The sequence below is a fragment of the Crocodylus siamensis genome, chromosome 2, assembly GCF_052110815.1.
Source record: "Crocodylus siamensis isolate JL-2025a chromosome 2, ASM5211081v1, whole genome shotgun sequence".
Lineage (NCBI taxonomy): Eukaryota > Metazoa > Chordata > Crocodylia > Crocodylidae > Crocodylus > Crocodylus siamensis.
Window position 1 is genome coordinate 225,385,250 of NC_143396.1, and position 18,816 is coordinate 225,404,065.

The window sequence follows — 18,816 nt, forward strand, 5'->3', positions numbered from 1 at the left end:
GCTCTTCCTGGAATCCCTGGAGTGTATATTAGCAACCTTTACAGCAGGAGAATATTGCTTTGCTGGTGGCAGGTGAAGGTGTTATGTCTTGTACTGTTATGTGTTGACTGTAGTTTTGCTAAAAGTTTGGACAATGGATTTGTATGGGGTGGTTTGGGTAGAAATGATCTGGACTCATGAAGGGGGTCGGTCTAGGTGACCTTACGAAATTTCTCCCAACCCTACTGCTCTGTGTTTCTGTGATTATAAGTGCAAACTAGATAGTTCCTTCTTGGCCTGGAACCCTGGGAATCGCTGACGTCCCATTGTGCAGTGCCATCTGCAGCACCTGCTCAGGAGGTGTACATCATTAGGGACAGCTGGCAGACTGTTGTTAGTAACCGAATATATTGCTGCTGGAGAGAGCTAGAGAGGTTACATGCGACATGTCACTCTGATCATAATGTTAAAACTTTTTGAGATTAAGGTTCAGAGATTTTGACCATGTAACTTTTACTTATGAGCCAGGGTACTGCAGCCCTCAGTGTCATGGTGGGAAGGTCTGATTCTGTGCTGAAGATTAACAAAGCAACCATTTTATTTCAGGGAGTGGTGCAAGCCAAAAATAATACGTACTGGCAGAGGTCTTTGAGTACAGCACTCCTTATCCACCCTAGGCTTATGTAAAAAAAAAAAAATCTGTTAGTATTTTTTTTAAATAAGTGGAGGTGGGGGGGTTAAGATTAAAGCAACCATGTAGCTTTTGTAACCATGTGTTACTTTTGCTCAGATGCCACAGTGACATGACCTCTCCCATGCTGTGATTGTGCGGTTGCTATCTTCCTCTTCTCATGTGTCTCTGGTGAATCTTTCGTGTGGTGCTTGTAAGATCAATGAGCAAGCAGAGCTCACACTGTCTCATAAAGAGATCATGCTTGTCTTGTACATTCCCACAAGATCCCAGGGAAGTATTTGATGCAAGGTACTTCCTAACTGTAATTTTGAGAAGAGTGATTATTGTCGTTATTATTTGTCTTGCACTAGCAGTGTCTTGGGCGTCACATCTACTTCACCTTGTAGGACATCATGTCTCTGTCCTGAGGTGTTTTCAATCACTGACACCCTTGTCCCTCTCCCACTGGTTCTCTCCTGCTTCCTGCCTGGTCAAGTGTTCACAATATTGTGGTCTGGTAGTCATGCTGCTTTGTTAAATAGGTCTATAGGGAGTAAGTACTGGACAGTGGTGCAGTTCATACTCCTGATTTTTCTCTTGTCTCTCTCAAAGCAACAGTTTACACTACCGCTTCAGTAGAGTTGGCCATTACCTATCCCTGGAGACCCAGAGGCTCCTAAGCTTTTCTTGATATGGCAGTGGCATAGGTTGACACCTGCCATTCTAATTCAGTAAAGGATCATTAGAAACACAGTAATCTCTAACCTATTCCATTTTGGGCTAGATGTGCACAGAGTTTTACCAGTTCCCACACCCGCACTTGGAGCTTATCTGTCCTTTATACTTTTCTCCTGTATCAAGCGCACCAGAAGTACTCAACCAGTACATAATAATATGCTGGCTCTGAGCATAACTTTGTATGCCAGATTTGCCTGTGTGCTGACAGGTGTCTCCCACCACAACTGAATGGAACCAGATGGGAAGAGGCTATCAGTCTTGAAGCTATCGGCTCATTCACTGCACAAAAAAACTCTGCAGGGATTCTGCTTCTCTGAGAGCAACTTTCTCTTCCCTTACGAGGACAGGACACGAGAGAGATCCTGATAATCTCTTAAGCATTGGGGAAGGCCCTAGCTAGCATTAGGGAAGGTCTTAGCTGTACTTTGACCTGAGCCGTGAGTTTTGTAAAACCCTGCTTTTATTAAACTATTGGCTGTGGCCAAATGTAACTTTAAATTGTTTTAAAAAGGGAGAGACTTGTTATTCAGGAGCATTTATCAGCTGTTCAGATTTAACTGTTATGTCTGCATGATCCTGTAGCACTGAGGTAAACCAGGGGTATCAAACTCATGTGGCCCCATGGACCAGGTGAGTGGTGTGGAACAGGTCCATAGTCTGGGTGAATGGCAAGGGGCCGGCCCCATGAGCCAGATCCCTGCCCCCCACCTGCTGGATCTTGTGCTCATGGCACTTGCCCAGGTTGGTCTGGGGCTGCACTGCGCTTGGTGCCTACTCCAGCCAGATGGGGACCTGAGCCACACATGGTGTTTCCTTCAGCTGGTTCAGGGCAGGTGCCACATGTGGTGCAGGTCCCAAAGAGGCCGGGGTAGATGCTGCACGTGGTGCAGTTCTGGACCAGCCACACCACGTGACATGTGGGGGCCCACAGTCTCCTGCAGGCCGGATCCAACTCTGGTCCGTCTGGGACTGCATCACATGTGGTGCCCGCTGTGGTGCCCATGCTGCACGCAGTGCTCACCCCAGCCTAGCGGGACCAGATACTGCATGTGGCTGGTGTCCCGGATCAGCCAAAGCCGGTGCTACGTGCAGCAGTCCGCCGGTGGAGGTGGGGGCAGGAAGGTCCAGGACGGCTCCTTGTGCTAACCCATCGGGAAGAAACCGGATCAAAACAGCGGTCCTCCTGGCAGCAGACAGGCCTGAGGGTGATACCAGGCGCGGCGGCCACAGGCTCCCTCGGGGGAAGCCGGGTTGCAGACGAGGAGGGTTTCGGGGACGCTGAAGCCGGTCCAGCCTCGCACCAGGAAGGAGAGGCGCTGGTCCGGCTTGGCTGGGGTGCGGACCACCCCTCCCCGGAGCCGGGGCCTGCACGACGCCCCGGGCTGCCCCGGAGGAGCGGGGCCGTGAGGCGGGGCAGGCGGGAGGGCGCGCACCCCCGCAGGGTGCGGGCGCCCCGCCCCGCCCCGCCCCCATTGGCTCCGGCCCAGGCGGCGGCGGCCCCGCCCCGGCGGGTTTATAGCGGGATGCCCATGGCCCGCGCTGAGGCATTTCACCTGCCGCGGCCGGAGGGGCGGCGCGGGGCTGCTGCAGCGGCTGCCTCCTGCTCTGCGTGTGGCGGCGCGGGGCTCGCCCGCCCGGCCGGCCGGCCCGGGGCAGGGCGGGGCGGGGCGGGGCAGGGCGGGGGCAGCGAGGCGCCGACCATGCCCGCGGCCGGGGCGCGGCGCGGCGCGGGGGCTCCCCAGCTGCTCGTGGCGCTGCTGCTGGTGCATCTCCCGCAGGTCCGTCCCCACCGAGCCACGGGGCCCCGGGTAAGTGCGAGCGGCTCCCTGCCCTGCCCGCCCCGGGGGGGCTCCTGCCCCGGCCGGGACGCGCCCCGGATGGTGGCGGGGCAAGAGGCTGCCCCAGGGAAGCCAAGCGGGCCTCTCCCGCCCCTCTCTCCGTTGGTCAGGGGCTCTGGCAAGCTGTGGGGAAAAGTTAGCTCACAGCCTTTCTCTCTTTCTCTTTTTTTTTTAAAATAGTGATAGTCCTCGTCTCGCGTTTACAAGCTAGCCCCGCGTTTACGAGCCAGCTCCCCTTTTGCTCATCCTGTTTGTATGCAGGCGTTGGACAAATCCCTGCAAAGAAGCCCTTAGCCTAGACTTCCCCTATAAGAAGCTCTGTTTCTTTTCTTAATTTTTTTGTTTTGAAACCCAAGCGTGTTTCGACTCTTCTTCGGACCGTTTGTTTCACTTGCCAAACTGTTAAGTAGCTCTGGGAGGTAGGGAGGCGGGTGGGAAAACCCAGCATCTCTTCTAAATATGGTGCTGGTGGGGAGCCACCGGGTTCCAGCGGCCGCAGGACTCCTGGGCTAAAACCAGAGCTTCGAATCTCAAGGCTGCAAAAAACGGTAGCTGTTTTCAAGGCTGCGCTGCTGTAAAAAAAATGTGTAGTTTTGGTGAAGCCGAGAAACGTAGCTGTGCACGAAGCTGTCGGGTGCCGCTGTCCGTAGGTGTTTTTGACAAGGCAGCATGAAGTATGATGCCACTTAGCGTTTCATTTACTTCCTCCTGCTTAGTACGATTCAGAAAACTTGACTCAGCATTGCCACCCAACCAGAACGTAGCAATGGGACAATTGAAAAGGATGGAATTGGGGGTTGCCTGATAGACCAGAGGACTGTCTGAATAACAAACCCATTGAAAACCTCATGACACGGTGGGAAAAACTGGAGCTGTTCCACAAAAAAGGATGTCCTTGTATTCAACTGTACCTTGTAGGCCTTTTTATGACCAGATGTGTAACAGCAGCAGTTAGAATGTGGCAGATTAGATCCAGTACACGTCATAAATCTTTGAAGCAGCAGTTTGAAGCTTGGAGAAGTATATAAGCATGCTTTCCAAATGAAGCTGGATGTTAAATTGCTGTGCTCAGAATCCGAGAGGTATGACATGACAGTTAGCTTTAGAGAGAAGCTTTGGGGCATTCAGAACTTGTCAGCGTGGTATTTAAACACTGGTATTGGGAATAGTTGAGATGAAGCCTGAAACCAAAGTCTTGCATGCCGCATGGTTAATTGCCCACCAAGCCTGTCTATCAAATAGATTCCATGTACCATTTTTATATACTGCACTTTACGAGCTCTCTGCACTCTTGAGGAAGAGTTGCTTTAAGTGAATCAAATCCCTGATGCTGAGAACTGCTGATTCAGTCCTACCTTGCCTCAAATTCAATGAACAGTTTAATTTTTCTTACATTTCTTTCCCACAATTTTTGGGAGAGGGAGTGGGAGAGGATTCTGCTAATCTGACATAATAGATCTTTACTGGAAAGACCTGTACCTTTAAAAAGTCTAGCTTGTAGGCTCATCAATATAAAATTCTGAATTTCTTAAAACTATTAAAACCTTTCCCCACCCCCTTAAAGTGGCTTGTTTGGGGGGAGAGGGGAGGAAGGGGTTTCTTTGCCTACTAGTTCACTAGCATGTTGAAATTCAAAGAGGTTTATCCTATCTGTTACACTCTCTCCCGATGATTAGGCACTGCCAATAAAGCTGTCACTACTATAAAGGTGCTACGCTTTAGATTCCTATCTACATTACAAAAAATTCTTTGAATTATTCATTGTGGGTTTTTGTTTTGGTTTTTTGTTTTATGGTGGCCACTAAGCTTTACCACTCACTGTTTCTCTGATCCTGAGAAAACATCAGTGATAAGAGGGAAGAGAAACATCTGGTTTGTTGAACCAAGTCCCCTTCAGGAATCCCTGCCCATTCTGAGAAGGTTGGGGGGCAGGGTGGCAATTCTAGGGGTTTATCCCGCAGAGTCAGTTGTGCAGGCACTTAACCACTTCTTAGGGTGAAATGAGGTTACTTGGGCTAAGAAGCATTCTAGCCAGTGCTTGCAAACTTGAAAGCACACTACCAACTTGTTGAAAATTGTAAATTAATTTAGTGTTACTCCTGCCTGGGTCCCCATCCAACTTCTGTGGTTATCAGCCATTCCTGTTTGGGGGCAGGCAGGTGGAGTTCTACAGAGCTGGACTGAACAATGGCACTAAAGATATAAAGCAGGGGGGGAGGGGGCAGCCATTAATTGCAGAAATGATTGATGCATGGACGAAGTTAAAATGTTAGCATTGTAACAGTATTGTGTAAATTTTTCAGATGCAATCGCTGCCAAGCCCTAGAGAGTCACTTTAGCGACATTTATTACAGGTGCCTGCCTTTGTAGTGGAACTCAGATATAAAGAAAGGGCTTATTTCTTCAGTTGGTTTGTGGCTTTTCCAGAGGGGTTTTTTATGTTCATACCTGTTGCCTTTTTTTCTTAAATTAAAAAAAAAAAAAAATTCTGAAGAATGACTTTAATGTATCAGAAGCCTTGACACTGTGTCATCAAAGGGACTGGTATGTAGGAGATACCTGGATTTCGTATGTGTGCTCTGACCAACTGTCAGGCTGATAATAAATATCCCCAGTGAGACTTTCCTATAGGAAGTTGTACTCTGGGTACCCTAGAAACAACCTTGAAATTGCTGGTCTAATGCTTCATTTATGATGTGGTCCACATCCCCTTAGAGACTTTTCTCTAAAATCAGTTCTGTTCCCTTTGTTTTCTCCCTTTCTTTCAAGTATCAGACTGATTCCTGGGCCACTACAGTAGCTGTTCAAATGAAAGATTCATAGGACAAATATCTAGAGAGTGTTGCCTCATGGAAGTGGGGAATTGTCCACTCATGATGTTTCTCTTTGCTGGCATGGGAAGAGCCAGTGCCATAGGAATAATTGGATCTATACCAGCAAGTGTGCCACAGAATACCAAAGATGCACATAGCCTTGGGTCCTAAGAGGGCACATGGCTTGTGCTCTCACATTTCAGGATACTTTTAATGTCTTGTTTAAACTACTCTCTATGCATGACTATCTAAGTATGTAAGGGGTGAATATTGGAAGCTGGGAGAAAAATTGTTTGTTAGGGTGCCCCAAGGGAGGACAAGGAGTGATGGCCATAAACTGTTAGAAGATGGTTTCAGGTTGGATGTAAAAAAGAACTTTACGGTAAGGGAGATCAGACTCTGGAATAGACTTCCCAGTGATGTAGTGTAGTCCCCAACCTCGGAAGTCTTCAAGAGGAGACTGGACAGACACCTTGCTAGGGTCATGTGATCTCAGCAGCATTCCTGCCCAGAGCAAGGGATGGGTTTCATAGATTTCATAGACATCAGGGCTGGAAGGGACCTGGGGAGACCATCGAGTCCAGCCCCCTGCCCAAAGGGCAGGAAGTCAGCTGGGGTCATAGGATCCCAGCAAGATAAGCATCCAATTTACTCTTGAAGGTGTTCAATGTAGGTGCTTGAACCACCTCCGCTGGCAGACTGTTCCAGACCTTGGGGGCTCGGACAGTGAAGAAATTCTTCCTTATGTCCAGCCTGAAACGGTCTTGCAGGAGTTTGTGACCGTTCGGCCTCGTCATCCCTTGGGGCGCTCCGGTGAACAAACATTCCCCCAGATCCTGGTGGTCACCCCTGATAAACTTATAGGTGGCCATCAGATCACCCCTGAGCCTACGCTTTTCCAGGCTAAAGAGTCCCATGTCTCTCAGCCTGTCGTCGTAAGGTCTGCTTTCCTGACCTCTGATCATGCGCGTGGCTCTTCTCTGCACTCTCTCAAGCTTCTCCACATCCTTTTTGAATTGTGGAGCCCAAAACTGGACGCAGTACTCCAGCTGAGGCCTCACCAAAGCCGAGTACAAGGGGAGAATGACATCCCGGGATTTGCTCGAGAAGCATCTATGGATGCAAGCCAGCGTTTTGGTCGCTTTACTAGCCGCAGCATCGCACTGCAGGCTCATGTTCATCTTGTGGTCAGTGATGACCCCCAAGTCTCTTTCTTCTGTAGTGCTATCCAACGTAGCACTGCCGAGCCTATAAGGATGCTGCAAGTTTTTCCTCCCAAGGTGGAGAACCTTACATTTTTCAGTGTTAAACACCATCAGGTTCTTGTGTGCCCATTTGCTGAGCTTGTCCAGGTCAGCCTGGATCACCTGCCTATCTTCTGGCATGGATGCTTTGCCCCAAAGTTTGGTGTCATCGGTGAACTTGGCCAGTCCACTCCTGACTCCAATATCCACATCATTAATGAAGATGTTGAATAGTATGGGTCCAAGGACAGAGCCTTGAGGGACCCCACTGGTCACAGGGCACCACGATGAGTGACTGCCACCCTCTGGGTCTGACCACGGAGCCAGTTCCCCAGCCAGCAGATCGTGGTGGAGCCAAGGCCACAACTGGGCAGTTTGGCCAAGAGGTGATCATGGGATACCAGATCAAAAGCTTTTTTGAAGTCAAGATATATGACATCAATCTCTTCTCCCTCATCCAGGTGATAGGTCACCTGGTCATAGAAGGAAATGAGATTGGTCAAACAAGACCTACCCGCAACAAACCCGTGCTGGCTATCCCTTAGGATGTTAGCCTGGGCCAGTCCCTCAAGGATGGCCTCCTTTAATAAACTTTTCTAAGGTCTTCCCCAGGATACAAGTCAGGCTAATGGGCCTGTAGTTAGCCGGATCCACTCTCCTCCCTTTCTTGAAGATCAGCACCACATTGGCCTTCTTCCAGTCTTTGGGCACTACACCAGAGCGCCAGGAGTTTTCAAAGATCTGTGCCAGGGGCTGGGCTATGACGCTCGCCAGCTCCTTGAGTACCCTGGGGTGCAGATTGTCAGGGCCAGCTGACTTGAAGGTATCCAGCTTCTCAAGGTGTTCCCTCACGAGGTCAGCGTTTATGGAGTGTAGGGGATCCCCATCACCTGGATCTCCCTGTCCCATAGCAGGCATGGGCGTCCCATGGGACTGATGAAAGACTGACGCAAAGTACCTATTTAATAGGTTGGCTTTTTCCTGGGCATCAGTTGTCAGTTGCCCCATCTGGTTTAGCAGGGGTCCAACGTTGCCCTTGCTTTTTCCTTCAGCTCCCCACATATCTGAAAAAGGACTTTTTGTTGTCCTTGATGCTTGAAGCTAGTTGGAGTTCAGTTGCAGCCTTGGCTTTCCTGGTTTGCTCCCTGCAGGACTGGACCAGTGCAGAATAATCCTCCTTGGAGGTGAATCCCGTCCTCCATCCTTTGTAGGCTTTCCTTTTTAGCCGCAGGAGGTCCGCTATGTCCCTGGAGAGCCGGGGGACTGCTGTGCCTTCTTGCTGCCTTTCCTCCGTGTTGGAATAGATTTAGCTTGTGCATTGAGGATTGCTTCCTTGAGAAGCAACCACTCTTCTTGAACTCCCATCTCCCTGGGGTCATGGTCCCTGAGGGCCTGACCGACTAGCCTCTTGAGCTTGTCAAAGTCGGCTTCTCTGAAGTCAAGGACTTCTGTGTTGCTGACTGACTTGCCAGCTTTACGGCGAATGGTGAAGGTGATCAGCTCATGGTCGCTGTCACCCAGCTTCCCATCGTTCACTAGGTCGCCGATTAGGTCGTCCCCCGTAGCCAGTACCAGGTCGAGCAGCGCTTTGCCTCTCGTTGGCGCATAGACTTCTTGAGTCAGGTAGAGGTCATCCACGCACGAGAGAAAGCTTTGCGACCGCTCGGATTTTGCTGAGTGATCTTCCCACGAGATGTCCGGGTAATTGAAGTCACCCATGACAACCAAGGTCCTGGAGCAAGCGGCCTCAGTCAGTTCCTGGGCGAACTCCTGGTCAAACTCGGGACTTTGAGTGGGAGGTCTGTAGTAGACTCCCACCATTGTGTCCCCTGTGCCGTATTCCCTACGAATTTTTACCCAGAGGGTCTCTAGCTGTCCATGCTGGTCACCAACATCAGCTTGCAGGGACATGTAGCTTTCCTTCACATAGAGAGCTACAGCCCCGCCCCTTTTGTCAACACTATCCCTCCTGTACAGGGTATAGCCCTCTATACCCGTGGTCCAGTCATGGGTGGAGTCCCATCAGGTCTCCGTTATCCCAATGACGTCATAATTCTTTGCACTGAGCAGGAGGAGCTCATCCAGGCTCCTGGCATTAGTGTACAGGCAGGCAAGTGTCCCCTTGGGGGCTCTTGCCTTGCCCACAGATTGTGCCAAGGCTGGGGCAGGGGTGGGCTCCCTTAAGTGCCTTGGTCTGCTGGCTTTGCAAGGGTTGCTCAGAGGGTCAGCAGTGGTAGTAGTCCCCCCATCCCCCAGCGGGCTTAGTTTAAAGCCCGGTGGAGCAGGTCAGCCAGCCTGGCTGAGAATAGCCTCCTCCCCAGGGGAGGGAGGTGGAGGCCATCTCTTCCCAGCAGCTCGCTGCCTCTCTCGCCAAAGAGCGGGCTGTGGTCATGGAAGCCAAAGCCTTCCCAATGACACCAGCGCCGCAGTCTTTGGTTCACTACGTGGATCCTCCTCAGCCCATAGCCCGAGACTGGGAGGATCGACGAAAACACCACCTGAGCTCCCAGACCCCTAAGCCCTGATCCCAAATCCCTGTAGCGCCTCGTGACCTGGCTGGGGGTGTTCCGAGTCATGTCGTTGGTGCCCATGTGAATAAGGAGCATGGGACAGTGGTCTGTGGGCTGGAGGAGCTCTGGGATCCTCTCCACAATGTCTCGGATGCGGGCCCCCGGGAAGCAGCAGACTTCCCGGGCTAAGGGGTCGGGGCGGCAGATTGCCCCCTTAGTCCTCCGCAGGATGGAGTCTCCCACAGCAAACACCTTTCGTTTTGTCTTGGGGAGAGCGGGGGCAGTAGCTGTGGTTGAGTCTGGGTTGCCTGAGTCTCGATCTTCTGAGGTCCCTTCCAGCCCTTAATTTTTATGCTTCAGTTATTTAAGATGTAGCAGAGCTTGGTGACATAATCCACCTGGGATGCTCTTCCTGGAGATCAGCTTCCTCTTCTCTGGGGCTAGTACCTAGGTGGGAGATTTCCTAGATTTCTAGGGTTGGAAGGGACCTGGTAGATCATCAGGTCCAACCCCCTGCTCCAGGCAGGAAAGAGCGCTGGGGTTAAGTAACCCCAGCCAGATGCCTGTATAATCTCTTCTTGAACACCTCCAAGATAGGGGAAAGCACTACCTTCTTTGGAAGACCATTCCATATTTTGGCAACCCATACCATAAAGAATTTCTTCCTTATGTCCAACCTAAATCTATTCTCCTTCAGTTTGTGGCCATTATTTCTGGTAACCCCAAGGGGCGCCCTGGTAAACAGTGTCCCCTATTCCCTGCTGACCCCCACCCCTGATGAGTTTGTAGGCATCCACAAGATCGCCTCTCAGCCTTCTCTTGCAGGTCCCTCAGTCTGTCTTCATAGGGTCTTACCTGCAGGCGCTCAAACATACGAGTAGTTTCATAGTTTCTAGGGTTGGAAGGGACCTGAGCAGATCATTAAGTCTGACCCCCTGCCATGGCAGGAAAGAGTACTGGGGTCAAACGACCCCAGCAAGGTGTTTGTCTAGCCTTGTCTTAAAGACACCCAGGGTAGGAGCCGGCACCACTTTGCTTGGAAGTTAGTAACAGATCCTAGACACCCTGACAGTGTAGTAGCACCTCCTGATGTCTAGCCTGAATCTACCCTCTGCCAGCTTGTGACCGCTATTTCTAGTCACTCCTGGTAGTGCTTGGGGGAACAGGGACTCTCCCAATGCCTGCTGGTCCCCTCTGACTAACAGGCCCCTAGATCCCCCCTCAGCCTTCTCTTGTGGAGGCTGAACAGGTTCAGGTCCTGTAGCCTCTTCTCGTAGGGTCTGCCCTGCTGCCCCCTGATCATGCGTGTGGCCCTCCTCTGGACCCTCTCCACATTGTCCACATCCCTCTTTAAGAGAGGTGCCCAGAACTGGATGCAGTACTCCGGCTGCGGCCTGATCAGTGCTGCATAGAGGGGCAGGATCACCTCCCTGGACCTACTTGAGATGCGTCTGTGGATGCTTGACAAGGTATGGTTGGCCTTCCTAACTGCATCCCCACACTGCCGGCCCATGTTCATCTTGGCATCAATAATGACTCCAAGATCCTTTTCTGCCTCTGCACTGATGAGAAGGGAGTTCCCCCACCTGTAGACCTGCTCCACCGGGCTTTAAACTAAGCCCATTGGAGGATGGGGGGACTACTGCCACTGCTGGCCTGCTGAGCAACCCTTGCAAAGTCAGCAGGCCAAGACACTTAAGGGAGCCCAGCCCTGGTACAATCTGTGAGCAAGGTAAGAGCCCCCAAGGGGACAGTTGCCTGCCTGTACACAAATGCCAGGAGCTTGGGGAATAAGCAGGAGGAGCTCATTGTCCTACTCAGTTAAAATGATTATGGTGTCATGGGGATAACGGAGACCTGGAGGGACTCCACCCGTGACTGGACCTCGGGTATAAATGGCTATACCCTGTACAGGAGGGATCGTGTAGATAAAAGGGGCGGCGGTGTAGCTCTCTAAGTTAAGGAAAGCTACGTGTCCCTGCAACCTGATATTGGTGACCACGGTGGATGACTGGAGACCCTCTGGGTTAAAATCCGTGGGGAACACGGCACAGGGGGCACAACGGTGGGAGTCTACTACAGACCTCCCGCTCAAAGTCCTGAGCTTGACCAGGAGTTCACTTGGGAACTGGCTGAGGCCGCACGCTCCAGGACCATGGGTGGCACGAGTGACTTCAATTACCCGGACATCTCGTGGGAGGATCACTCCGCAAAATCCAAGCGGTCGCAAAGCTTTCTCTCGTGCATGAATGACCTCTACCTGACTGAAGAAATGTATGGGCCAACAAGAGGCAAAGCACTGCTCGACCTGGTACTGGCTATAGGGGATGACCTAATCAGTGACCTAGTGATCAGTGGGAAGCTGGGTGACAGACCATGAGCTGATCACCTTCACTATCTGCTGTAGAGCTGGCAAGTCAGTCAGCAACATAGAAGTCCTTGAATTCAGGAAAGCTGACTTCGACAAGGTCAGGAGGCTTGTCAGTCGGGTCCTAAGGGACCATGACCCCAGGGAGAAGAGAGTTCAAGAAGAGTGGTTGCTCCTCAAGGGAGCGATCCTCAATGCACAAGCTAAGTCTCTTCCATCTTGGAGGAAAGGCAGCAAGAGGGCACAGCAGCCCCCCTGGCTTTCCAGGGGCCTAGCAGATCTCCTGAGGCTAAAAAGAAAGGCCTACAAAGGGTGGAGGATGGGATTCACCTACAAGGAGGATTATTCTGCACTGGTCCAGTTCTTCAGGGAGCAAACCAGGAAAGCCAAGGCTGCAACTGAACTCCAACTAGCTACAAGCATCAAGGACAATAAAAAGTCCTTTTTCAGATATGTGGGGAGCTGGAAGAAAAGCAAGGGCAACATTGGAACCCTGCTGAACCAGATTTGGCAACTGACGCCCAGGAAAAACTCAACCTATGAAATGGTTACTTTGCATTGGTCTTTCATCAGTCCCATGGGACGGCCATGCCTACCATGGGACAGGGAGGCCCAGGTTAGGGAGATCCCCTGCCTTCCTTTAATGCTGACCTCGTGAGGGAACACCTTGAGAGGCTAGATACCATCAAGTCAGCCAGCCCTGACAATCTACACCCCAGGGTACTCAAGGAGCTGGTAAGCATCATAGCCCAGCCCCTGGCACAGATCTTTGAAAACTCCTGGTGCTCTGGTGTAGTGCCTGAAGACTGGAAGAAGGCCAATGTGGTGCCAATCTTCAAGAAAGGGAGGAAAGTGGATCCGGCTAACTAGGCCCATCAGCCTGACTTCTATCCCAAAGAAGATCTTAGAAAAGTTTATTAAGGAGGCCATCCTTAATGGACTGGCCAATGCCAACATCCTAAGGGATAGCCAGCACAGGTTTGTTTTGGGTAGGTCTTGCTTGACCAATCTCATTTCCTTCTATGACCAGGTGACCTATCACCTGGACGAGGAAGAAGAGATTGATGTCATATATCATGACTTCAGAAAAGCCTTTATTCTGGTATCCCATGATCAGCTCTTAGCAAAACTAGCCAACTGTGGCCTTGGGGCCACTATGATCCACTGGCTGGGAAATTGGCTCTGTGGTTGGACCCAGAGGGTAGTAATTGATGGAAGTCACTCCTCATGGTATCCTGTGACCATTGAGGTCCCCCAAGGCTCTGTCCTTGGACCCATATAGTTCAACATCTTCATTAATGATGTGGACATTGGAGTCGGGAGCGGACTGGCCAAGTTCGCAGACAACACCAAACTTTGGGGCAAAGCATCCACGCCAGAAGATAGGCGGGTGATCCAGGCTGACCTGGACTGGCCCAGCAAATGGGCGGACGAGAACCTGATGGTGTTTAATACTGAAAAATTCAAGGTTCTCCACCTTGGGAGGAAAAACCTGCCCCATGCTAATAGGCTCGACAGTGCTACGCTGGCTGGCACTACAGAAGAAAGAGACTTGGGGGTCATCATTGACCACAAGATGAACATGAGCGTGCAATGTGATGCTGTGGCTACTAAAGCGACCAAAACACTGGCTTTCATCCATAGATGCTTCTCAAGCAAATCCCAGGACATCATTCTCCCCTTGTACTCGGCCTTGGTGAGGCTGCAGCTGGAGTACTGAGTCCAGTTTTGGGCTCCACCATTCAAGAAGGATGTGGAGAAGCTTGAGAGAGTGCAGAGGATCGCCACGTGCATGATCAGAGGTCAGGCTGAGAGCCATAGGGCTCTTTAGCCTGGAAAAGCGCAGGCTCAGGGGTGATCTGATGGCCACCAGAATTTTATCAGGGTGACCACCAGTATCTGGGGGAACATTTGTTCACCAGAGCTCCCGAAGGGATGACGAGGTCGAACAGTCATAAACTCCTGCAAGACCATTTCAGGCTGGACATAAGGAAGAATTTCTTTACTGGCCAAGCCCCCAAGGTCTGGAAGAGCCTGCCAGTGTTCAAGCACCTACATTGAACACCATCAGGAGGAAATTGGATGCTTATCTTGCTGGGATCCTATGACCCCAGCTGACTTCCTGCCCTTTGGGCGGGGGGCTGGACTCGGTGATCTTCCGAAGTCCCTTCCAGCCCTAATGTCTGAAATCTAGGTATGCTGCTGGTTCTTCCTCCCGAGGTGCATCACCTTTCAGTTGTAGGTGTTGAATCCCAACCTATTCTCATCTGCCCACCCCTGTAACCTGTCTAGGTCCAATTGCAGCCTATTCCTCCCTTTTAATGTCCCCACATTCCCCCACATCTTGGTGTTGTCAGCAAATTTTGAACAGGGTGCTCTTTATGCCCTCTTCCCCTCTGCCCCCCCTTCCAAGTCACTGATGAACATGTTGAACAGTGCAGGCCCGAGGACCGAGCCCTGTGGGGCCCCACTGCCCGCATCCCTCCAGGTTGAAAATGACCCGTCCACCAACACTCTCTGGGTGTGACCCTCCAGGCAGTTGACACCTACACAGTCAAATGGGGTTGCCAACACCACAGTCCCCCAGTTTTTTAATGAGAATGGGGTGAGAGACAGTGTTGAAGGCCTTCTGAAAGTCCAGAAAGACTACGTCCACTGCTACCTCTGCATCTAAGGTTTTGGTGGCCTGGCCATAGAAGGCCACCAGGTTGGTCTGACAGGATCTGCCTCTAATGAACCTGTGTTGGTTGCCCCTAAGCATAATCTCCCCCGCTGGCCCCTCGTGGACATGTGCCAGAATAATTCTCTCAAAAACCTGACCCAGGATTGAGGTAAGACTAACTGGCCTATAGTTTCCCGGGTCATGCTTCCTCCCCTTTTTGAAGACGGGAACCATATTGGCCCTCTTCCTGTCCTCTGGCACCACACCAGAGCACCACGAGTGCTCGTAAAGCCGTGCCGGGGTCCCGCAATGACCTCAGCTAATTCCCTCAATACTCTGGGGTGGAGATCGTCCGGACCAGCTAATTTAAATATGTCCAGTCCCTCCAGAAGTTCCCTGACTAGATCCTCACTGACCCTTGGCCTAGGTGCACCTCCCCTGGGGCCTGAGGCTGCAGAGGCTGTTTTGGTCCCTGCTCAGGAAAATGGAGGCAAAGAAATCATTAAGTATGCTGGCTTTGTCGTCTGGTGCGATGACCAAATTTCCTAGCGTGTCCTGCAGGGGCCCCACGTTACCTGGTACCTTCTTTTTTAAATACATAGGGGGCAAAAAGGACTTCTTGTTGTCCTTGATCTGGGTTGCTAGTCCCAGTCCCATCTCTACCTTGGCCTTCCTGACTGCCCCCCTGCATTCCCAAGCAACCGCAGTATAATCCTCCCTGGTGATGGCTCCTCCCTTCCATTGCGTGTACACCTCCTTTTAGCTAGGAGACACTCCCGGATGCTTTTGGTGAGCCACGGGGGCTTTTACGCCCTCCAGCCCCCTTTGATCCGTGTTGGGATTACCTCCCTTTGGGCTTTGAGGATCTTGGAGGGGCGACCACTCTTCTTGGACACCTGACTCCCCTCCCCTCTGGGACCTCAGTGCCTCCCTGACTATTCTCTTTAGCACATTGAAATCCACTCCCCTGAAATCTAGGGCTTCTACTTGCTGCAGGCCTTTGCCACCTTGCACTGGATGGTGAATTCCAGCAGGCAATGATCGCTGTCGCCCAGGTGGTCGAGCGCTCACAGCCCCCTCACCAGGTCGTCACCTGTGAACAGCACCAGGTCCAACAGGGCATTTCCCCTGGTGGGGCTGTGCACCTCCTGGGTTAGATGGATGTCCTGCATTTTGGCTGGGAACCTACGTGAGCGATAGTCCTCCACTGAACCCTCTTAGGGTTGTCCCCATTCTTCTTGAAATGCGGCACCCCAAACCAGGTGCAGTACTCTATTTGAAGCCTCACCAATGTCGCATGCAGGAGAAGTATCACTTTCTTGGATCTGCTTGTGATGCACCTTCTGATGGAAGAAAGAGTGCGGTTAGCCTTGCTTATTAGCTTGTCACACAGGTGACTCATGTTCGTTTTTGCATCAGCCAGGACTCTGGGATCACTTTCCACTGTTGTGGTACTCAGAACGGTCTATAGGTGTGTTGGAGATTCTTTCTCCCCAGGTGCAGCACTTTGCATTTATCCTTGTTAAATTGCATCCTATTCTGATCCACCTACTTTCCCAGTCTATCCAAATCCTCCTGAATTTGCTTCCTGCCCTCCAGTGGGTTTACTATACCCCATAGCAATCCACATATACTCCATAGGATTACTCCATTTTTCTATGACTAGGCAGATGGTAGTGATGCTTATGCAGTATTCTGTAATAGGAAGTGATAGGACCAGGTAAGAGGAACAAACTGTGAGCTGTTGCACTCTTTTAACACCCTGCCCTGCCATGTGAGCATGTTACAAAATGCCTGTACAACCCTACGGAGTCATTTGTCTTGAAAAGTTTTGGATTTGTGGTGGCTTAAGTAGTCACCGTTCAATTAGCTATTAGATAAAAGTGCCAAAAGGCCCCACTAAAGCATGTGAGCTATACAGATGCTGGGCAAGCTAGCTCAGACTGCCTCTTTTGAGCATGCACTGCACTCGGCACAGGGGAGAACCAAGTTGAATTTAAAGCACTTTTTTTTCTCTCCACATCTGTAAGCAGCCAGAGGTAACGGGCATGAGCTGGGGATGGATTGTTGGGCATCTTTTCCTTGTAGTGCAGCAAACAAAACAGATGCTGTAGTACTGCTCTCCACAAGGGATACCTGCGTCACTGTGGGATGGAGAGGGGCTTCCCCCTCCACCCCTGCCCCACCCCGCCAGTGCCTGGGTGAGTACTCAGACAATGATAGTGAAAGGGCACATGATAAGAGAACCAATTCCCTCCTCAAACTTCAAAAAGTTAACATACCGGGGGGGGGGGGGAATGTTCTTAATGGAATAAGAAGAGGATGAAGTCAGTCTGAAGGCCAAAACCAGTGTAATATGGAATAATAAATTGTGATGCTGTTATTGCTCTCAAAGGGATATGGTACCTCTCTCCCCTGGAGCTGTGTGCAAATACGAGTCCAAAATTGGAGCCACAACTAATGAGGTATTGAAGATATGCCCAACCAATCTTTTCTCTCATTAATGGGCTCAGGCTAGAGCTGAAGGAACCTGAGAAAGCAAAACCTGTGTGGGGAAGCTTGTGTTTGGATTTTCACTAGGGTGTTACAGAATGCATTGTCCCACAAGATGGATACCCTTACATTTATTTTAGAAGAACTCTGATTTTTTCTTATGTTTTATGCTTTGCAGGGGTATCATGAAGAGGCCAGTTTGCTTTAATGAGGATTTGTTTCACATTTCATGTTAAGATGATCTTGGACTGAATGTAAAAATCAGAGTAGGACAAATGCCACCAGGAACTTTATCTGGTTTAAGTTTGCTCTGTAACTTTTCAATCTTGTTTACATTTAATTTGTTCCTTAATGGAAAATGATTGAAAAATTTAGAGGCTCTGGTCTTTTTCCTTTTGAAAAAGCTATTATTTTATTGGGCAGTGAAAGCAACACTTTGAATCAGAGTCCTCTTTCTGAGCACACTACCTGTGCTGTTGTAGTGCCTATGGGATTCTGGTCACAAAGGCTGAATTAGGATTGAGTACAAGTCTCATTTAAGAGACTCTAATTTTACATAGAACAGTTCTACTCTTCTTTCTCATGTGGGTGTCTGTCTGTGTTATGTTGGAGGAGGAGAGGGGGTGGGGGACTAGCAGGTTGACTGCTATGGGGGCCCCTTGCTATTGGGATTATGTAGAGGTTAATGTTAAACAGCCGGCAATTTTTTGCTGAGTACTCAAGAGGCTCAGTATGCCGATCTGATTTGTATTGTTGGTTATGCAGCTGTGTAGCAAGGACTTTTACATGAGAGCGATCTCATGTAAAAGTCTTTGCTACACAGCTGCAAAACCATCAATATATAACCACTAAATATATATAAGAGAAATCAGTTTGGCACAAGAAGTAACGTTGTTAGTAGCAACATAAAATAGTTATTTGGCATTCTTCATTCTGTATAGTTTAACTAAACATTCTTGTAATGGATTTTTTGGTCATTGTTTGTTTTCCTCCACACCTTTCCTACTGTTCTGTATCACTGGTCTCCACTTAAAATCCCTGTGTGGGAGCAGGGAATTTTGGCTGAATGTGTGTGCATGTGCAATATTGATAGATTTGGCTTGTTATTTCTGCGAAGTTCATGATGTATAAAAATGGGGAGATGAAGATGCTCTGAAGCGTATAGACAATATTCTCAATGCTGCACCTTGGATAGTGTCTGACTGTGTAGTCAGGATCTACAGAAGTGTGTATTACACGTTTTGGCCTACAGTTTCTATCACTCAAACCTACATTTTTGAGTGAATAAAATAATTTGCAAGCTTGTGTTGAATTGTATTGCCTGAGAAATCTTAATTTTAAAAAGGGCAAAACAGAACAACTTGATATTCTTCCAATTCTGTTTGAAACGGATTTGGAAAATTGTGTTGTTTTGTTTGGGAGGGAAAGTGTCTTTAAAAAAGAAAATATCTTTTAGTTTGAATTGAAACAACGTTTTGGTTTTGACCAATAAACTGAA

The 18,816-nt window shown here is 50.0% G+C and overlaps 1 protein-coding gene across 4 annotated transcripts in view; it reads left to right on the forward strand.

The window, feature by feature from the left end:
* Nucleotides 1-2,953: 2,953 nt before the first annotated feature.
* SMOC1 (SPARC related modular calcium binding 1) overlaps nt 2,954-18,816 on the forward strand; it is a 206,513-nt gene continuing 190,650 nt past the window's right edge. For all 4 annotated transcript variants that reach the window (XM_090033239.1, XM_090033241.1, XM_090033243.1 and 1 more), the window contains exon 1: nt 2,954-3,198. In XM_090033239.1, the coding sequence (XP_089889365.1) occupies nt 3,091-3,198 (108 nt within the window). In that variant the 5' untranslated portion in view covers nt 2,954-3,090. The remainder of the gene's footprint in view (nt 3,199-18,816) is intronic.